This window comes from Cibotium barometz, chromosome 43 (genome assembly GCF_041138505.1).
Source record: "Cibotium barometz isolate CiBa-2024 chromosome 43, ASM4113850v1, whole genome shotgun sequence".
Taxonomy (NCBI): domain Eukaryota; kingdom Viridiplantae; phylum Streptophyta; class Polypodiopsida; order Cyatheales; family Cibotiaceae; genus Cibotium; species Cibotium barometz.
In genome coordinates this window covers 28,112,799-28,133,448 of record NC_141088.1, presented here as the reverse complement: position 1 = coordinate 28,133,448, position 20,650 = coordinate 28,112,799, and the positions used below count along the sequence as shown (strand labels likewise).

General features: G+C 46.0%; 1 protein-coding gene across 7 annotated transcripts in view; it reads left to right on the top strand.

Moving 5' to 3' along the window:
* LOC147613755 (dynein regulatory complex subunit 4-like) overlaps nucleotides 1-20,650 on the top strand; it is a 110,268-nt gene that overhangs the window by 21,617 nt on the left and 68,001 nt on the right. For all 7 annotated transcript variants that reach the window (XM_086781731.1, XM_086781728.1, XM_086781727.1 and 4 more), the window contains 2 exons: nucleotides 11,135-11,213; nucleotides 11,299-11,379. In XM_086781731.1, the coding sequence (XP_086637857.1) occupies nucleotides 11,135-11,213; nucleotides 11,299-11,379 (160 nt within the window). The remainder of the gene's footprint in view (nucleotides 1-11,134; nucleotides 11,214-11,298; nucleotides 11,380-20,650) is intronic.

Here is a 20,650-nt window from a genome sequence, read left to right as displayed (position 1 = left end):
AATCAATTTGAAATGCAAAGATGGACACCACTACCGGTAGTAAAGGGATTACTTGGAGCATATCCGGACCGAATGAAGTGTATCTTAGTAGGCTTGCCATCACTTTTACCACCACCAGGTTTCTTGTTCAAAGGACAAGAAAGTGCATAATGGCGTGGTTTATGAAATTTATGGCATGCCTTTTTAACATGGGCCTCAAGGACTGGTGGAGAATCAAATCAAGGTATTTTAGCAAGAGACCTCTTCTTTAGTTTCTCAAAATGTAAGACCCTACCCACTAGGTCTCTAGGTAGGTGTTGACCGGTGGTTCTTTTTATTCTCTCTTTTCTATTTGCATCTTTGTTGTCTAGAAGAACCAAGAGCATCCTTCCGAGCAACCGCTACAATATTATCATATATTCTAGCAAAGTGGATTGCGTCCTCATAAGTTCTACTTGTATTTTGCCTCATAATCTTGAGGAATTGCTTGTAAAGGTGGCAAACAAAACAATTTGGAAGGTTTGAGAATTTCATGAGAGGTTCATTCTCGCGTTCGCCAACTGGATAGTCTATAAATGATAGAAGTCTATAGTTGCGCTAGTTTCCCTCACAAAAGTCTCCATGAGGAAATAATTGAAGGTTGCTTAGGTTCTTGGAGCATGGGACTTTGCTATAGTCTTGGCACCAAGCAAAGGTACGATCCCTAAGAAACATTTAAACTACTATTGTTCGGTATTCTTTGGATACTGCAATAGCAAAGTGAGATTTCTACATGCTCAACCAAGCTCTCAAATACTTTGGTTGCCTTTATTCTTCTCCCTAGAATACAACTGCAAAGTGAACAGAGGATAAGTGGCCAACAAGATAGATAATGCTACTTGTGGAGCAGTCCTCCCTTATTCACTAAGGGAAACCCTTGCTTGGAGAACTTGCACATAGCTTTTGACTTTGTTGGACCATCTATGGTTGTCGAGGAGGAATTCCTTTTGCAACCATTGGAGCTTGAGAGGCTGCGGGAAAGGAATACCGTGAGGCTGGAGTTTGGACTCTACGACAAACTAGGTCACCAAAACTAGGGGTAGAAGCCTTCATGTATAACAGATTTAAAACAAATTTGTTCTAGTATTGGTTCCAAAATAGTTTCCATGCAATTTCAGTTCAGAAAGACCAGTCTAGGCATCACTTGCTCTCACAAATGCATGTTAAAATCACAAATACATGGATCCAAGGGAATTCAACCAATAAGATCCTCAACTCAGTATGTTAAATTTATTTTGTAAAATTCATTTGAATAATTGTGCAAATCCAACACAGTTTGCCATGGTTATAAAAGTGCACTCGCCCATGCATTAATCACTAATGCTCATATTACCCTCATTGCCAAACTCGTGATGCAAGCAAATATATTTTTCTCCTCTCTCCAAGAGAGCAAGAAGTATATTTATTGCATTATTAAACGACTCATTATATTTCCAAATGAATTAAATGACTAAATTTTTGAGAACAAAAGTTTAAATGGGTTACATGGATTTTGGAAAGTAGCCTTTTAGTTTAAAGAGAAAATTAAGGTTTTTTTTTTTTTTCAAGAAACAGAATTCTATCAAGTGTGAAAAAGACATGCAAAAATCAAGGCTGTAAGCCAGAAAAGAATAGAATCACTCCAAAATGTAAGGTGATTTGAATCACTGAGGAGCATCATGATGCCATGAGAGACTTGTGGGACTAGAGGAAAAGAAAATGCCATGGTTCCACTCCCTTATAAATATAATGCGCTTTGATTGCGTAGAATGAGAGGACCCTTGAATATGAGCCCAAGTAGCCATGAGAGTATGGATGATGTGACTCCATATAGTACTAATGCACTGAGACCCAAAAATCTAGACACCCTCAATAGCCTTCGTGCATCTAGCTCTCTAGATGTGCCATCTTGTAAAACTGGCAACAATCTCCGAATTGGTGTCAATCCTCTGTCTGAAGGGTGTATAATCAGAGTGAGGGACATTCAGATGTGCCATGCTTGGGCAATACCTTTACGAATGAAAATAGGAGAGTCTGTACCACTGCCTCGTAAAAAAGCTGCAGACCAGACTGGGAGAGCCAAGTAACTACCCCTCAAGTCAATGGCGCGGCCATTCAATTTGCCCATAAGTTGGGCTATAGAAACCCAAAACTGCTGTGCAATGCTGCATCCACATAAACAATGCTGTATAGTCTCAGAATTTGCCGCACATCTAGGGCAGGTAGGTGCTACACCGATCTCCATTGATTGGTGGGGAGATCACCATGTAAAAATAACGAAAAGAAATGAGAGATTTGGCTCCTCTTGTATGAATGCCAAAGCCTATGCCAATATTTGCGTTGTATCACTAGAGAGATATCATAACTCTCCCAATGAGGCCTGAGAGTAGGGATCCTATGCATTTGTCGAGTGAGGAGAAGCTTGGCATTCCGGACTCTGAAATTGAGAAAGGGAAGGCTTTTTAATGGATCGAAAGCATCAATCCACTCCCGCTCTCCTGGATCCCACTGAAGATATCTGATAGGACTACCACCATATAGCCACAAACACCAAGAGCCATGAGTCACTATCTGAGGAGAAGAGTCAATGAACCAATGCTTCCCCGAATGACCAAAAATCCTCACTGGACTAAGCCTAGTATCTAGGATGATCCCCTCCATGCTACATCTCCTCAATCTCCCTCCAGGCATGATAGAGTAGATGATGTAATCTGAATCCTCCTGGCTTGGGAGAGCAATGATATGCAGAGGTATCCCTATCCTCGAAAAGACTCCCACCCCACTCGGATGATAGTTTGCATGAAAGGTCTCAAAGAACCACTCATGTGGAATAGCTGCATCAATCTAATCAATACGTATGCGAGAGCCCCTAAGATGTTGAATGGATGCAGCTCTCTGATCCTCCGGAAGACTCTTACAGGTCTTCCAAGCAAGAACTTTGTATGCACCTCTCTCCCATGCTGACTACTACATGTAACGAGATGCACCAAGTGGCCGACCGGCCTCATCCCTGATGAACTCATTCCACATAATAGGTTGTCGGTCAACCTCATCCAAAGACCTAGGAAGCCTTTGTCGCAAAAATGGTCACATGCTTCTCCATGCTCTGACAATGGCTGCAATAAGAGGGAAAGATGGTGCCCTAATATTAGCCTCTGTGAACAAAAACCGTGTTCTAGGTAGCCAGTCTCTCCCAACATGGGGTGTAGATCCGGAAATCTGAGACAAGAAAAAATCGTTCCAAGGTTCAGTGCTTGGTAGGAAACCTTTGATCACAAGTTTGCAGAGCAACGCCCTACACTGAACATCTGGATCAATATATATTCAGTCCCCCCTCTCGTCTGGGTTGAATAATTTTGAGCCAAGCTACCCCGGCACGAGTGTTTGTGGTGCCATCCAAACCCGACAAAAGAAAATTGCGGATCAATCTCCGCAACTGACCAATGCACGCACGAGAGAAGCACCAGCAAGAATCAGTAAACCAAGTTGAGGCAAGCAATACCTGATTAGCCACCAAAGCTCTAGAGGCTAAATCTAATCTCTTGGAGCTCCAATGAAGAAGCTTCTTCCAGATGCTCATAAGTACCGGAGCAAACTGCTCTACAGGAGTAATATCAATCCCAACCTGGCATCCCAAATATTAGTAGTGCATCCGGTACTGATCGAAGTGAAACCAAGCTCTGTACCCCAAACAACTCTCGGTGAGTCACTAATCCAAAAACCAACAGATTTGTGCCAATTAATGAGTGCCCCTGTTGCCAAACAAAACTCTTCTAGTGCTACCCGGAAGGAACATAATTATATGTGTGAGGCCTCCAAGGACATGGCTGTGTCATCAGCTAACTCAGAGTCAACCAGCTCCTCTTGACTATGAAGAGGCAACTTTAATCCAAAAATACCAGGCTCCAGTAGTGGAGCGGAGGAAGATGCTCATGGTCTCTGCAACTGTGATAATGGGGCTAAAGGGCAACCCTGTCGTACTGAGCAAGAAATTTGAAACCGCTCTCCTCTGTGGGCATCACGATACATCCATGAAACTCCCTTCATCCATCTTTGAGAGAAACCCATATGGCTAATAGTACCCTTAAGGAAATCTCAATCCACTCTATCATAGGCCTTCTCAAAATCCAAGAGAAAAATGGCTAAAGCTTGATTGCTTGCTTTGGCCCATTCCACGGCCTCCCAAAACGAGAAAATCTTATCAAAGATGCTCCGTCCGTGTAAGAATCCATTCTGAGTATCATGAATGACATCTTGCAAAATTGGCTGCGATTTGATGCTCACAGCTTTAGCAAGAATCTTATAAGTAAGGTGATAGGTCTCCACTGGCCAATCAATGTCTTATCCCCACTCTTAGGGATATGATAGATAAGCCCCTCAGTGAGACAAGAAGGCATAGAACATGCGTCCCACATCTCCTGGAGAGCCGATGTGATCTCAACCCCAATCTCATCCCAAAAAGTAATGAAAAAAAAACAGGGGAGAGGCCATCCTCCCCTGGACTCTTACCGTGAGGTAAGGCATGAAGAGCATGATAGAATTCCTGCAGAGAAAAAGGGGCATCCGGAACGGCACGCATCTCCTCAGTGATCAAATGTGGCAGTGCATTCCAAACGTTCCTTTGTGCCTTGTGTCTCAAATTAGAATGCGGCTCAACACTAAGAAGCTGGCGATAGAAATCAGTGGCAATTTCTCTAACCATAAGAGGATCTGAGTGAAGAGTGCCATGTGAATCCCGCAACTGCCTGACACTATCTCTGGCATGAGATGGGCCATGAGTAGCAAAGAAATGTTTGTTGCATCTGCTACCCATCTGGGTCCAAAAGGATTCCTGGGCATGGTAACGGTACTCCGCACGCTGCTTAAGAGAGTGATGAAGTTCTGCTCTAACAGTACATAAAGAATCTGCAACCCATTGAGTATGAGGATGTTTCTCATGCTCTTTCTGTTAAACAGCTAGTCTACGTCTAATAGCCCTTTCTAAATCCAAGGTCTCTTGCCTCTTAGACAAGGCACATGTGTGATAAAAGTCACTAATATCACAAAGAGCAGAGGCCAAACTTGCGAGGCATGCGAGAAATCATGAGATCTCCAAATACCAAGCATACGATGTGATAGCTCTGCATTTGAGAACAAATGATTAGGGATGCGTACATGGGGTGCTGATCCCTGGCGACTCGAATCTCTAATGCATAAAACCACTGGGTAGTGATCCGATTTCGAGGTGCCTATAGCAATAAAAGTATGCCCCCCTCTGTCGAGCACCCAATAATCCACATAAAATCTGTCTAACCATGCATAAGTACATCCTACAGATGGTCTCCTCGAAATGTCATCCTCATGCCAACAATCTCTGCCATGAATGGAGAGTATAAACCTCTCCCAAGATGCTCTTTCAAGAGGTTGCACCAAGCCCTCATGTCCACCTCTTTTATCCATTGGCATCTCAATGATGTTAAAATCCCCACCAAGAATCCAATGGTCTGCAAGAGCCATCAGCGTAGTGAGAGATTTCCAAAAGACAATCCTCTCACCTCTATGGTTAGGAGCATTGAGGTTGAGAATACCAATGTGTGTAATACCTTGCATGAGGAGCATCCACTGCGCTCTTGCAGGCAAAATGATACCATGTCCAATGATGCAAGGCATATAGATAGTTGGTCACCAAAAGGTGTGTCCTGAGAGAAGCTTGCCTGATCTCCCACGCTGGCTAGCATCCAGTTTATGCTCTTGCAAGAGCAATACATCCATAGGTCCACCTGTAACTGCACAGTGAAGCTGAGTTTTGACAATTTGTTTCCACTAACATGGAAAAAAGCCCCAAGACCTTGAATGTTCCAAGAGAATCCTCATAAGGACTCAGAGTAGGAACGACCAGATCTCGTGGTCAACGAAGGACCCCCTTTAGAGATGAAGTATGTCTCGCATAGGTAAGGGAGGGAAAATCTGACGATGTAAACCGTACCTCTCGTTCCCACTCCGGGGAAAAGCTAGGGCTGGTGGTCCTCAAAATTGGAGAGGTACCATGACAATGCAACTGCACAACATCATCCTCAAGGGTACAATCATCCTATAACTGTAATGTAGCATCCTCCTATGAGGGATCCATATCCTGTGCCTGTAGGGCCTCATTCTCCAAACAAGGATCAACATTGTGTGAGGCAAGAGTTGCATAAGGGTTGGGGTGCTCCACTAGGGGTGTAGGTGAAGGGGCAGGTACGGGGGTCCGAGGGTGCCTGCCATCCCTGAACACAACCCAACACTGTGTGGTCTGTTGTGGCATAGGATCAATTGGAGTTTGGGCAACTGTAGAAGGCATTTGATGGGTGGGACCACACTGCCTCCTAGCATGGCCCCTCGATTTAGGACAATCTCTAGCAATGTGGCTTTGTTGACGACAAATCCGACACTGGTCAGGTCCGCTTGCAATCTCCATCCTCTGGCGGAAATGAGAGCCGTTAGGTCTCTGAAGCATAATATGGTCGTCCGAATCCGTGGATCAGGAACAAGCACGAGGACCCGGGGTACCCCATCAAAAGTGGCGGTAACAACAGCGGATGCTGAGGTGGGAGCGCCTAGAAGGGCCGGTACCTCTAGAACCTGGCCAAAGGATGTCTCTATGGAATCTAAAAGCTTCCAATAAGACCGAGGGAGAGCAGGGCACCGTAGTGAGACCGGGGTAAGGTGCTGATCCTCCGCCACTGGATCAAAGCCCACCGTGTACTGAAAAAGAAAATCTTCTTGGGGCCAGGAGGGAAGGGGCTGCTGGCCAAAACCTGAGAAGTAGCTTTTGGAGAATGAAAGTCCACTTGGAAGAAACCTCGACCAAGAAAACGAGTATCCTGGAAGTGCACAATCAGCTCTGAAGGAAGAGCTTGGAACGAGAGGGGTGGGAACCTTAATGTCAATATCGTGCTGAAGAGAGGCGAGCTCAAAAATTAATGATTCTCCCAGTCAGTGGGGTGGACAAAAGATGGGCTGTGGCAGAAGCCATAGAGCCAATTGACAGTGTGCGGCCGACTTGAATCCAAATAAAAGATTGCTGCTGAATGAAAGAGGTGGCGGGCGGGGAGGGGGGGGGGAGAGAGGCGGCTGAGGGCAAGGAAGAGGCGGCTGAGGGCAAGGAAGGGGACGCGGCGGGGGTGGAAGCAGGTGGGAGCGACAGGGCGAATGCAGGCAGGGGTCAGCAAGGGCGGGAGCAGAAGGGGGGCAGCGGGGGCAGGAGGGACAGAGACGGCAAAGTAAAAAACGGGAGAAGAATGGGGGGCAGCGGGAGCAGAAGCGGTAGAGGCGGGAGAAGAAGGGTGGGCAGCGGGAGCAGAAGCAGGGGTGGAAGCAGAGGCAAGGGGAGAAGCAGACGTGGGGCAGCGGAATCACAATGGGCAGAGGCAGGACAACAAGGGGCAGTGAAGACAGAGCAGGTGGCGAGTTCAGCAGAAGACGGCAGCAGCGCAAGCACTCAGTTCAGCTCCCAAAATGGCAGAGCGACTTTTCGACTGTCATCATCCTTGGACTGCTCTTGGACCAACAATCCACAAATTTAGGTAACAAGGGCCAGAAAATTAAGGTTTGTGTAAGCGGAAACACCAATTTCACGCATAAGATGTGAGTGTGAGGATGTTCTAAAAAAATGGAATTTGAAAGCTTTGAATGCTTATTAGGTTAGAGAGAGAAAAAGCTTTAAAAGGCTTTGGCTATGAAAAAACTTTATGAAAGGTTGAAAATACATAATTTCAATAATAGAATCAAAGCCTTTTGAACTAGTGGAATAATACAAACAAGCTGAGTTTTGTAGGCTATTTGCATGTGGGAGAGGAGTCTGGCTTTCCTCTCAAAATTCACTTTTCTACGTGAGCTCTTAGGCTTTACCAAAGTCATCCCCATCTTTGAATACATCACAAGAAAAGCAACACACGATAACATTTTTGAAGGGCTTCAATTTCGATGGCAGCTACAATTGTCATTAGCACATAGGTTAATGCCCATACTAGCCATCATCATCCTAATACAGATCAAATGTGTTGAGAAGGTTATAGAAATTGGTCAGCATTCTATTTTGGACATGTGTACATTCAAGATTTGCAAGCCGTTTGAGGTTTGTCAAATCAGCAGCAATGGATGTGGAACTATGTCCAACACTGGAAAAATGGTATTCAGTTGTATCAAAACCTTGCTGACATCTACACGCTTGTTTACATGAACTCCTTGGTCAAGGCGACACTTCATATCTTATGTACAACACTTCACATCCCTATGTACAACACGAATGCTAACGGGAGCATGCTATTGTAGGCTAAACATATGTGTATACACAGAGAGTAGGAAGAAAGATCATAGGGGAAGACTTGCTTTGTCAACCCAAACCACTGCATATATTAATTGATTGACTGAAAACGGAATACATCTGCATATATATATATATGTGTGTGTGTGTGTGTGTGTGTCTAAGGGAAGGAAAGCATTTGACCAGTAGCATCAACAACATCATTTATGCACCTAATCCCCAATTTGCTGAGATTGTATGCCTGAATTGGCTCTTGCAGGGCCAATGGAGAATAAAAAACAGCACTCCAGTAAATGCTTTCTTGCCGAAGGGAATTGGCATGAGACAAAAGGAAGGGTGCCCAATGAGCATGCGAAAGGACATGTTTCCAATCGCAAATAAGTGAAGTGGCAAAAGGACAGCCCGGGATAGAACCTACAAATCTGCCCAAAATGACCTCCCAGTGATCAGTGATCCATGCACCATGTGCAGAAGTGCGTAAGGCCGTACACATGGTTGCAAGCATATGAGTCCATGGCTGCGTCTGACGAAAAAAGGTGAGTAGGAGAGGAATTTTCCTTGCCAAGACATGATGCGCAATATTCAACACATTCAATCCGCCATGCATCCTCGGGGAACAAACTTTTGCCATCCGCATAAGTCTTAAAGCTTTAGCAGAAGACTTTGTTTTCCATAACAGCTCCATAGCCTGAGACATGAAAGCAGAAGTGTCCTGAGAGGTCCAATGTATCAAAGGCAAATAGTACTGAACATAGGCCATGATAATCGACTGGACAATCCGGAGCCTAACATGGAGTGGCCCGGTGGAGAGCTTCCAGTAGTGGAGCCATGCATCACAGGTTCATTTGGGGGAAAATTGCTGACTTGCTGCAGCCTTTTCTTCCCATCCCTCCTTTATCTAACAGGGACAGATTACAGGATTGGCAGTTACACCCGGTGGGCTCAAATTCTCGTCCTGTTATTCTTTCTGACCTAACGGTTAGGACGACATACTCTTTCCTCCAGCCATCACCATGGATTCATTCACATGCTAATTCTCTTTGGCATATGACAAAATCACTTGCTTGGTGGCGAAAGAATCTTCGCAATTTATGGAGGAGTAAATTGCCTCTCAAGCAAAAGCTTTTCCTATGGCGTTGTCTTACAGGTTCCTTATCTGTGGGGGTCACTCTTGCTAAACGAAGGATTGCATCTGCTTCTTGTCTTCGATGCATGGCCCCTTCTGAAACGGTGCCTCATTTGTTTTGGACGTGCTCCAGCACTAAGGCCTTCATCCGCAAAATTTCCATGTTACTTCGCCTTCATTTCTCTAACTCTTTTTTTGGGAAACACTTTTGGCTTTTTGGCAGACTCCCTACAACCACGGTCCATTACTCTTTACTTTTGTACTGGGTCAGATATTGGGCTTTCTGGACCATATGGCAGGATCACAACATGAGATATTTTGGGAAACCGTTTTTGCAATCTTATCAGTATTTTAGAAGCTCCTTACGGCAATCTGTTTATGATGCTTGCCACCAAGGAGATCTTCATCAGTCATGCCTGGAAATAGTTTCTCTTTGCTTCTGATTTCCCGTTGAGGCTCTCCATTTTGGAGACTCTCATGTAAATTTCATTGATAATATACTGTTCATGGATTTACCAAAAAAAAGTGTGTGTGTGTGTCTATATATATATATATATATATATATATATATATATATATATATATATATATGTATGTATGTATGTATGTATGTATGTATGTATGTATGCGCGTAGGTGATGCCGCTGGGGAAGCACCATGTGGGGTTTTGAACCTTGGACCTCTTGGTCCTAGACAAACATCTCTACCACTTGAGCTATCACCTCATTGGCTTGAAATATTTACAATGATACTTGCTAGATCTGGGCTCTTGAATGATGTGTGTCGATTGGATGTTGGAGAAAGTCTTGTAGAAGATGGTTAGAACGAGAAATGAGGAGTCCTTTTTATAGGCAGAATTCTTGTCCAAATAAACCTACTCGGCCTGCCTATTGCAAACCCAAAAATAGTGTCATGAAAGCTAGTCAAACACGTTCATTACAAGGCTAAAAAGGTGCCCAATCCTTGGCCCCTTGGCTAGGCTGGTATACACATTTTTAGGCTGCCCAAAATTGGTCCAAAACTGCGCCAAACCTGCACATTTCTACACTTTGCTGATTTGCTACTGATTCCACCCTAACTTTAACTCTAATTACCCTATACAAGTGTCCTCAGCTGACATGGCAGGTACCCCAGGATGGATGCATGTGACAGTGTCATTTGCCTGGTGACACTTCCTTGCTTCTAATCAATTGACCACAGTCGAAAAGCCTCCTCATAGATTATTAAAAGATCGGAATATGGAGTATAATAATGAGGCTACAGGGCTCCCCCAGATTGAAAAGATTGGAATATGGAGTAGAATAATGAGGCTACAGGGCTCCCCCAGATGGATGCATGTGACAATGTCATTTGCCTGGTGACACTTCCTTGCTTCTAGTCAATTTACGACAGTCGAAAAGCCTCCTCATAGATTGTTAAAAGATTGGAATATGGAGTAGAATAACGAGGCTACAGGGCTCCCCCAGATCTGCCATTCAGGAAGAGCTTCCTTGAATGGAAGGCTGTCCATTCTTTTCTGAGTCTTCCTCTGGTTTATCTTGGTGTTTCCAACCATGTATGAAGTTTATTCATGCTGTGCATGGTGCGTTGATTTCTTGAGCCCTTGCTCTTGTATTTTTAATATCATATCTCATAAAAGTCCTTTTCATAAAAAAAATACTGTTTTGTGCAGTAGTAAAGGTCAAGTGAACATCATTTCACCTCTGTGGTGTTGTTGTGGACTACAGGAATGAGCAACTTGGTTTAAAAGAGAAAATTAGGGAATTAGAGCTTGCTTATGAAGACACTATAAAGCAAGTGAAACTGGTATTCAGCCATAGTGCATCACCACATTAAAAGCTTTTGAAAAAAAATGTTTTATGCTAAAAGAACTTATGATTTATGCTACTAGGACCATGGAAAAGAGCTAACCAAAATGAAACAAGAGTATGATGTGAGCGCAAAAGAGTTGCAGGTTAAAACTGAGAAGAAGGTTTGTTCATGTAACACATCGAGTAACTTAAGATAAATTCGTGCTATCTAATCCTTAAAAAAACAGATGCATCACTTCATAATTAGGAAGTTCCTATGATGTTTTGATTCCTCTGAAAGGATCGAATAAACAACCTCTTTGCAAATTAGTATGCTGCATGTATGAAGAGTAAAAGTGGATCAGGAATGAATGAATAACATATGCTCATATGTAGGTGTAACATCTCAGATGTCCATTCACTGATCGGCATGATGCATAAAACTGTTTAATGCCATGATGGAAAATGAGGAAAGGTAAAATCATGGGTAGGAAATGAGCCCTACATTCCTTTGCTAGTTCTGAGTCTCCGTGTGTGATGCATAAAATATTTCCAGGTGTTCATGAGGTTTGAGCTAAGCAAGGCAATGATTGACAGATGTTGTGACACCCACAACAGTATGAAGACATTCAGCTTAGCAAACGATGCCAAGTAGTTTTGCTCCCTGGCTGTGTTCCGTATGTGTGCTGCTGTGACGTACTTGCAAGATGCTCACTTCAGAGCAGTGAAGGCAGCAGGCCGAACGAGATCAATACGGTGGTTCTTGGGTCAAGACATGGTTAACTGTTGGGCAGATGTGAATTGAAGAGATGTCCATGCTTGTCTGGAATGCGTTGCTTGTTTGCCACCAAACCCTCCAAATCGTCTGGCTTCACAGCTTGGACATACAACATACATGCATGACCACCCTTGTGTATTGCCGGGTTTCCTCCGAAGGGTGGATACCACTGCAGCATGTCCAGAATGAGACAAGGAGTTGTCCCCCAACAACCTCCAAGTGTCGGCCATAACTGTCTTGGAATGTTAGCTTATGCTGGTAGACCAGATCCACATGATCATACAACTGTTGGTGGCCTAGAAAGGCGCCACTTTGAACAAACGATGTTCAACAAAAACCCTAAAAGCCAAGGGAGTGTCCTCCAATGTTTAAGCAACTCAAAACTGGTTTGACTTCTTCCGCTTGTGGTGGCTAAGACTATGCCACTAGTGTCCACCGTCATAGGCACAGTGGCACCCGGTTCGCGCACCGCCCAGGCGGTCCAGTTCGATAGGAACAATTCCGTTTGATTTAGGCGGTTCGGTTCCGGTTCGGTCGAATCCAGGCGGCTGTTTTTTTTAATCGTTTTTTGGCCGTTTTTTGACCGTTTTTTTCCTGTTTTTTGACCATTTTTCTCGCCGTTTCTTGCGCATTTTGGGCATTGTTTGAGGCTCAAGTCTTTGGCCCTTTGCTTGCAATGTGTAGGATGCGTCATGCATCCTATATAATAGCCCCTCCCCACAAGTGCTCATTGCTCAACCCTCTCCTCACAAATGCTCATTGCTCAAGATCAATCCTCTCCCTCGAGCTTTCCTTCAAGGCTGAAGCCTCTCTCCCCTCTAGGCTCTCTCAAGCATCTCTCCCCTCTAGGCTCTCTCAAGCATCTCCCTCCTCCTCAAGCCTCCCCCTCCCTCTCATGTTTTCTTTCTGTTTTATTTTCCATTCCATGATGAGATATGCCATGGACATTATTGTATCACTTTGGTCTCATAGGCCCATTGGGTCTTTAGTAGACGCTTAATATGTCTTTCTTTCTTTCTTTCTTTCTCTCCCTCTTTCTCAAGCCTCTCCCTCTCTCCCTCTTCCTAAATTTCTATGTTTTGGGTAAGTCGTAACTTCTCTAAGTTTTGCATCTGTGTATGTGTATAACAAAATATATTTATTATTTATATTTTAAAGTAATTTTTAAATGGACCGTACCTCCATCGTATTTTTATTTTCAAAATGTAGCGGTGCGTTCCGAGACCGTATTTGAACGTACCGTACTGAATCGAACTTTTCGTACCTGACAACTATGGTCATAGGCAACTTCAACCGCTCAACCACAGTGTCGTGGAGAGATGTCCTTTGAGGCTCCTCCATCAAAGAGTATGGACATTGGATGTCCATGAATTGTCCCTCGGCACATCACTGTATCATGCCGGCCCAGGGCTATTGAGATTTTGCTAGACCGGCGGGTCTAGTGAAGAGCAGTTGTGGTACTAGTGGGAGCGAGGGGGGGGGGTGTGTAGATGTTTCTAGTGTTGTCGTTATTGCTGTGGTAGAATGAATTGGCCTTCTCCTTGTTCTTTTCATTTTGGTTCTTTGTGGTCTTTGGAGGACAGCCCTTCCAATATGCTCGGTGGAGAGCACTTCCTGGCAGCCATCTTGGCATGATGCTCTTTAAGGGTGAGGCAAGACACCGAGGCTCCTACTCTTGCCTTGTTCTTATCATCTTTGGCCTTGGACTAGCCATCCTTGCCTTCGCTTTTTTGTTGCCCCTGTTGTTCAGTCCCAGAAATGGAACTCTCTCTTGTCTCAAATGTTGTAGCAAGATGAATTGCGCCCAAAGGCCGATGTGCATGAACATCTATGTGCAAGGATAGTTCAAACATCCACAAAGCACTCAACTAGCTCAGACCGCCGGAAGGTCTTGAAGAGCATGAGCAGAAGCTTCTGAAATAGGGCTCGATAGTCAGTTATGAATTTGAGATATATACTTACATTGTTGCTTCAAATCAGAACAAACTCCTTCAAGATTGCCTTGCGGCAATCATCCGAACAATTGAGCGAGTGATGCCTAAGGTGGTTGTTCACAAGACGATGGCACCTCTCAACGCCGTGTGCACCAAACAGAGCTGCAATACATTGGAACCACTTACTGCTGCGACCACTATGGCAGCCATCTCATGGGTCCAGTTGGTGACAACTTCTCCGTCCATCTTGTCGTTGAACTTGGGAGGCTTCAGAAGCTTAGGCAATTGATTTTGTTCCTCTTGAGGCATTGAGGTAGAAGTTGGCAAACCGGTAGTGCTTAGATGTTGAGCCGGTGAAGGCAAATGGGAACTACCTGGGGAATCCAGTGAAGAGGGACTCCGGGAAGGAGACCATTGGCGATACGAATGGCATCTCTCCTGCCTTCCAATTGCAAGCTCAGAATGACCGGAAGCTTGTCTGGTTCATCCATACCTACCTCCAAGGGAGTCAAAAACTCTACCTCGGGAGGTTGCTCCACTTCATCCTTGCCCTTGTTGAGAAGCACAATCATGGGTAGACACCAGGCAAATGCTTGGGGTGCCTTAGCCATCTTGCCCAGACTGGTAGTCAAGGCTGCGAGTCGCTCACCCATATGGTTAGCTAGCTGCTCCTCCAGGTGGGAAAATGCTTCCATGAGTGTCTTCATCTATAATAAGTTGCTAGAACTAGTGCTCAGAAAGGGAACCAAATAGATGTTTGGGTTCTCCAAACCCGCCCTTGCGCTCTCCTGCAATCTAGGGCTTTACCCTATCCAAGCAATCAACGCACATGGGTGCTTGAAAAGGAAGAATTTCCAGGTTCTCTAGCCTATGACACCAATTGTAGAACTCTTGTGCCTATTTGGTAGGGTTTTTATTGTATTGTTATTAAGGCCAAAAAACTGTTTACAACTGAATTCTGAAGCACAGAATGTGACTGAAAATGTTGACCACAATACTCAGCTCAATACTCTTACGGTAGATTCTCCTTGGCCAGCCCTTGCTCTAGAGAAGACGCTCTGTCGGCTTCAACGCTTGAGAAACTGCAAATGGGAAATGATGGAAACATGTGCATGCTTCTATACCATCCCCAAGTGCGCGTCTGTGTGTAGGTTTGCCCTACTGAGGACAAGCCCACGACTGAGATTTTTCTGGCTGATTTGCTCCTCTGCTGGCTGACTACCACGTGGTAGTGCCACATGGCACTCTGCTGTCCGAGATGGCTGCACCTTGCTGCCCAGCTGCTTCTACCTGCAGCCTTCCTGCTGGTTGCTTTGGTTGTGTGCCCGCAAGACGCGTAGGTGTGTCACAGCCTTTCAGTTCCGCAGTTTTGAGAATCAATTAATCAATCATCAAGCCTCCTACTCTAGTCAGGCAGCTAGAGAGGGCCTATGCATGCGTTGAAGGCAGGATTGCATAGAAATTAGTGAAAGTAGGGCTTTTCCATCAAGTTGGGTTACCTTTGCAATTGATCAGTTTTGGGATTAACTTTTTTTTTCGGGAAAGAGATCCTTCAATTAGTTAAAGAAAAAAACAGCCACGAAGGGTTGAGTACAACCACAAAGGGCTAAATAAAACTTGCCTCATATAAGGGAGGAAACAAGTGATCATAAGGGGAAGAACTGCTTCTCCTCTAGCTGGCCGCTCTATGTGGAGAAGGCCATCTGATACAGGGGGGGGAAGGGGGACAACCACACCGGTGGTCTGTAATGCCAAATGGGGTCACCGCCCCTATCTGTGAGGAAAGGGCTAGGCCTCCAAAGTCTCAAGAAGACTTCTTGCTGCTTCTGCATGTGGTCAAAAGCTCCCTGCAGCTTCCATCACTGACCATCCACAGAGGGTGTGAATGATGTCGAGCCATATGCTCTGGATGGTCTCGCTACATCTAGCACGCTAGATGTGCCAGGCCGCTATGCTACTGCAAATCTCCCATCTCTGGCAGGAGCTTGGTCGCCAGACACTTGCAGGTGGGGTTGTGACTGGTACTATTCCAATATGATGGTGGGAGACCTGAAGGGCAAGGCCTCCCCCATCCTCCTCGTAAGTCTTGACCACTCTAGCCTCGGTGGCCCAAGTGACAGTACCCCAAGCGATGATCCGGGTCGATGCCCTGTCCATAGCAAAGATGTGGAGAATCCACTGCCAAATTTGCTGAACCTTTGGGCAATCCTAAAGGCAATGTTGTTGAGACTGCTAGGGGTGGCCGCACCTCAGACAAGCTGCTGACGGAACTCCGACTCCCAGCCAAGTACCAACCGCCAGACTCTTGTGTGCAGTCAGCCAAAGGAAGAGAGTGATCTTCCTCGGCTGAAAGCTGTCCCAAAGCCTCTTCCAGAAATCTGAAAGGAAGTGCTATGATAGGCCCTGAGACTGCCAGTGTGCTATTGCTGCGGGTGTGCCATCTATCTCCGGCATCTGGATCCTGCGGCCGAGCCGTGCTGTATATGCAAAGAAAGGGGCATCCAGAGTCTCCACCCGATCTGTGGGATCATGCCAAGTCTACTCTCTAGGGTCCCATTGCAACCGCGTGAGATGTCGGCACTCCCAAATCCATAACCACCAAAATCTCTCCTTGGCCACCTTGGCCGGTGATGGATCTATGTGCCATGCCCGTGCCCGAAAACCAATCACCCTCACCCTCTACAAGGTGCAGCCTTTGAGATCCTCCAAGGGGTGCTCTGATCTCTCTAATCTGCCATGTAATCCAATAGAAAAAGTGAGTAGACCACTGTCCTCATCTACTCCATGGACCGTCGCGAGGATATCGTGTCTGGTGAACACGCCTAGCCATACTGGGGGGGTCGGGTCTGGAGTAGGAGTGAGCCACTCCAAAGGAATAGCCAAGTCAATGTCGACATTGAGCCTGTCTCTATCCCGGATCCTTGTTAGGCCTCTCTCCTACTCCTCCTGAGGTAACTACCTATGTGCAATTCAATCTCCAAGAGACCTGGCTGGTCCCATGCTCAAGGTGCCCTAGGATATGTACGGTTGGGCCCCTAGCATCTGGCCACTGGGTAAACGGATCAGGGGGTTCCAGATCAAAGGCTGTTGAAGCTGCTCCTCTAAGGCCACTGGAACAATCCACCTGAGGGCTGGCCTGAGATGCTCCTAAGCACGAAGTATACTGGCTGCGAATCTGTCCTCAAAGGCAGGACTAAAACCATGGGCTCGCATCTCTGTGAATATCCATCTAGTACTTTGCGGCCACGGGCCTCCAAGGCTCGGAGTGCGGGCTGAAATCTAGGCCAAAAGGAAATCCTTCCAAGGCTCACCACCGGGTAGGAGTCCTCTAACAATCAACTTGCCCAGTAATGCACGGCTCTGTATAGCTAGATCAATGAGGCCGAGCCCCCCTCTGCTACGTTGGTGAATGATGATCCTCCATGCCACCTTGGCCTTGGCTAGCCTCCCGTCACTTCCGGCCCACAAGAAGTTTCGGATCAAACGCTGTACTTGGCCAATACAAGCCCGAGAAAAGGCCTAGCACAAGGTGATGTACCACATGGTGGCAAGCAGTACCTGGTTCGCCACCACCACTTTGCCTACTAGGGATAGCCTCGCCGAGCTCCAGTATAGAAGCTTCTTCCGAATACTTAGAAGAAGCAGAGCGAGCTGTTGCTCGGGAGAGATATCAATGCCAACTTGGCAACCGAGGTATTGGACTGGAGTGCCCCTTAGGATCTACTGGAAAGCCTCAACTGGTCGCTAAGTCGGGGTGGGTGCTGAGCCTACCCAAAAACCACATGAATTGTGCCAGTTCATCTATGCTCCTGATGCACGACAGAAAATCTCTATCGCCTCCGCGAATCTCTAGAGATTCCCAACATCTCCAGCAAGGTAGGCTGTTCTGTCGTCTGCAAACTCTGAGTTCAGCAGCTCCTTCTACGTGCGGAGGGGAAGGCGCAATCCTTGAAGTCCGGTCTCCAGGGCGGAGAGAAAACTACCCATGGCCTCGACGACAAATAGAAAGAGGTACGGTGCCAAAGGACAGCCTTGTTGAACTGAGCGGGAAAAGGGGAATCTGTCGCCTCGGGCTCCCTGACTGAGAACCTGGCTATGAGATGCTGAATAAAGTCGTGAGACTCCATGAATCCACTCCATGGGGAATCCCATCCAGCTTATAGTGCCCTCTAGAAAGCTCCAATCCACCCTGTCATAAGCTTTCTCAAAGTCTAGGAGTAGCACAATGAGGTCCTGCTGTTGCATCCTAGCCGAAGCTGTCGCCTCCCAAAAGGTAAAGATGTTGTCTAGAATACTCCGATTGAGTGTCATGGATCAAGTTTGGGAGGGAAGGCTGGCCTTGGCCAAAATCTTGTAGGCTGTCTGTAGAAGGGTGATGGGTCTCCACTATCGGATCTCCAATCTATCACCACCCTCCTTGGGAATCAAATGGATCAAGTCCTCTGTGAGCCTCTCTGGCATGGCACTTGTGAGCATAATCTCATTGCAGGCAGCGCGAAGGCCACCTTCCATGAGGTCCCAATGGCGAAGAAAGAAGGAAACAGGAAGCCCATCTGCCCCTGGGCATTTTCTCTCGGGTAATGCCTTCACCGCCTTATCTGGCTCCTTTCCAGTGAAAGGGGTCAATAAGAAAGGTTGAAGGGAGGGGGAAACCACCTCTCTCGTGTGCCTCCAAACTCTCTCATGCGCATCCATCACCTAGGGGGATAATGGGGCACCAGTGAGAAGAGATCGGAAGAAATATGTGGCGATGGCTCTCACCTGCAGGGGATTAGAAACAATAGCTCCATCCTAGTCACGCAGCCTGTGAATACTCTCTCCTCTTGTGTGGGCCAGCTATCTCAAAGAAGTTTTTGGGATTAACTTTAGATTAGTTGCACAGACATTCTTTTGTAAATATTCATTCCACAGTAAAAGATCTGCAACTTATGTCTACCAGTGGATGCTGGTGCTTTTGAGAGACTTCAGCCCCTCTCCAAGAAAGAGTCTGTGTCATCTTTCACCAATCTAGACCGGCCACTCTAGAGAGCAGAGCAATGATCTTTTCCTTCCTCAGTGTAGCAGTAGAGTGTGAGTGAAGTCTGGAGTTGGTCTCCTACACGATTCATGGACATGTGAAATAGCTCTCTCACCACTTGGGGGACCTACCCCTATAGACATTGTCTCACTTTTGGCCCTTGGCCCGCATGGAGGTTGGAGGATCAGGCCACGAAAACCAAGATGGCAAGCTCGAGAGCTCGAGTTTGGAGGTGAACCTCTTCGTCTGCCTTCATGTATTGTTGGCTGTTCCCCTTCCTCCCTCCTACAGACACCTCTATTATGACATCTAGAGTCTAGTTTATGCATATAGCCGAGCCAGAGCGGAGTGGGCCCACATGGAGCATAGGATCGGGGAACATCTTGGACGTCTGTGGACCAGGACAGACTGTGACTACATGCCATCCAAACCCTCACACAAGTCTCAGAGGTTGGAGGAAAGCTGAGACAGATCTCACTCCACCATACCCTTTGATGCGGATGGTCTCTTGAAACATTCAATTGGGCGGCTTGCAGTGCCGCTCTCGGTGGGGAGTCCTCGTGAGGATTTGTAGAGAACCTTAGTGGGAGGCTCTATCGACATTCTCTCTCTTCAGTCGCCGCCCCGGGGGGGGGGGGGGTGGGGGTGTGTGTGTTAAAAGACATGGTGTGAGCTCAATGAATGAATGAATCAAGCAATGGAAATGATCATCACATAGACAAACTCACACTACTAGAGCAACACATGCCACCACTTAGATAATAATGAGATGTAACCAATGAGGAATAGAGTGTACACAAGGTCACCACAAAGCATTACATAAACACATGGTAATGGAAAATGTAAAGAGGAGAGTATTTCCACAAAGGACCACTTAGTATATTGATCACTAAGCAAGTACACAAAGCATGGGTATTACACTCTCCAGTTAGCTCATAGTGTGAGTAGTAGACCCTTTTTATATAGGTTGAGGAGGAGGCGGCGCCTAGGGCCCATGAATCTCTCCACCTCCCTTAGATTTCTCACTAGACTCACCTAAAAGGTGATGCTAGACCTACTAGGAAAGTATCTACTAGACGTACACTCAGTTACTCTATTAAATGAGCTTGCTAATCTTAGAACAAGACACTCTAAGGTATCACTAAGGAAATCACACTAAGAATGGATGCTAGATCACATATTTTCTAACACCCTTTCTTGATCAAGCATCCATACCACGCAGGGTGTGCTTGGATCATATTTACCACTAAGATAAAAATCACTAAGGTAAAAAATGCCCCACAGGCTATAAAATGTCATACATAGCAACTGCTAGAATAATGAGTTAGAGAAGTTTGCCACCTCCTTCTCTAGTTGCTTTGCCTTACCCTTCTCTTTCTCCTCTTCATCCTTCTTCCTTTTGAAGCAATCTTTGATGATGTGTCCCTTCTTTCTGCAATAGTAGCAAGTCCTAGGAGCCTTGGTCTTCTTGTCCTTGACCGTAGCGAAATATGCATGCTCCACTAGAACTGGTGTTGAAGAAGTTGAGGCTTTGGAACCCTCCATGCGTTTCGTCTCCAGAATGAGAGCAGAAGTCACTGAGGTTAGAGTATGATTGGTTTGATTGGCTACCACTGAGACACTGTTCATAACAAGGAGGTATGTTGGAGAGCAACACATAGATGGCCTCCTCTTCATCAATGGTAACACATGTACTACTGAGTTGATCAATCGTACAATGAATG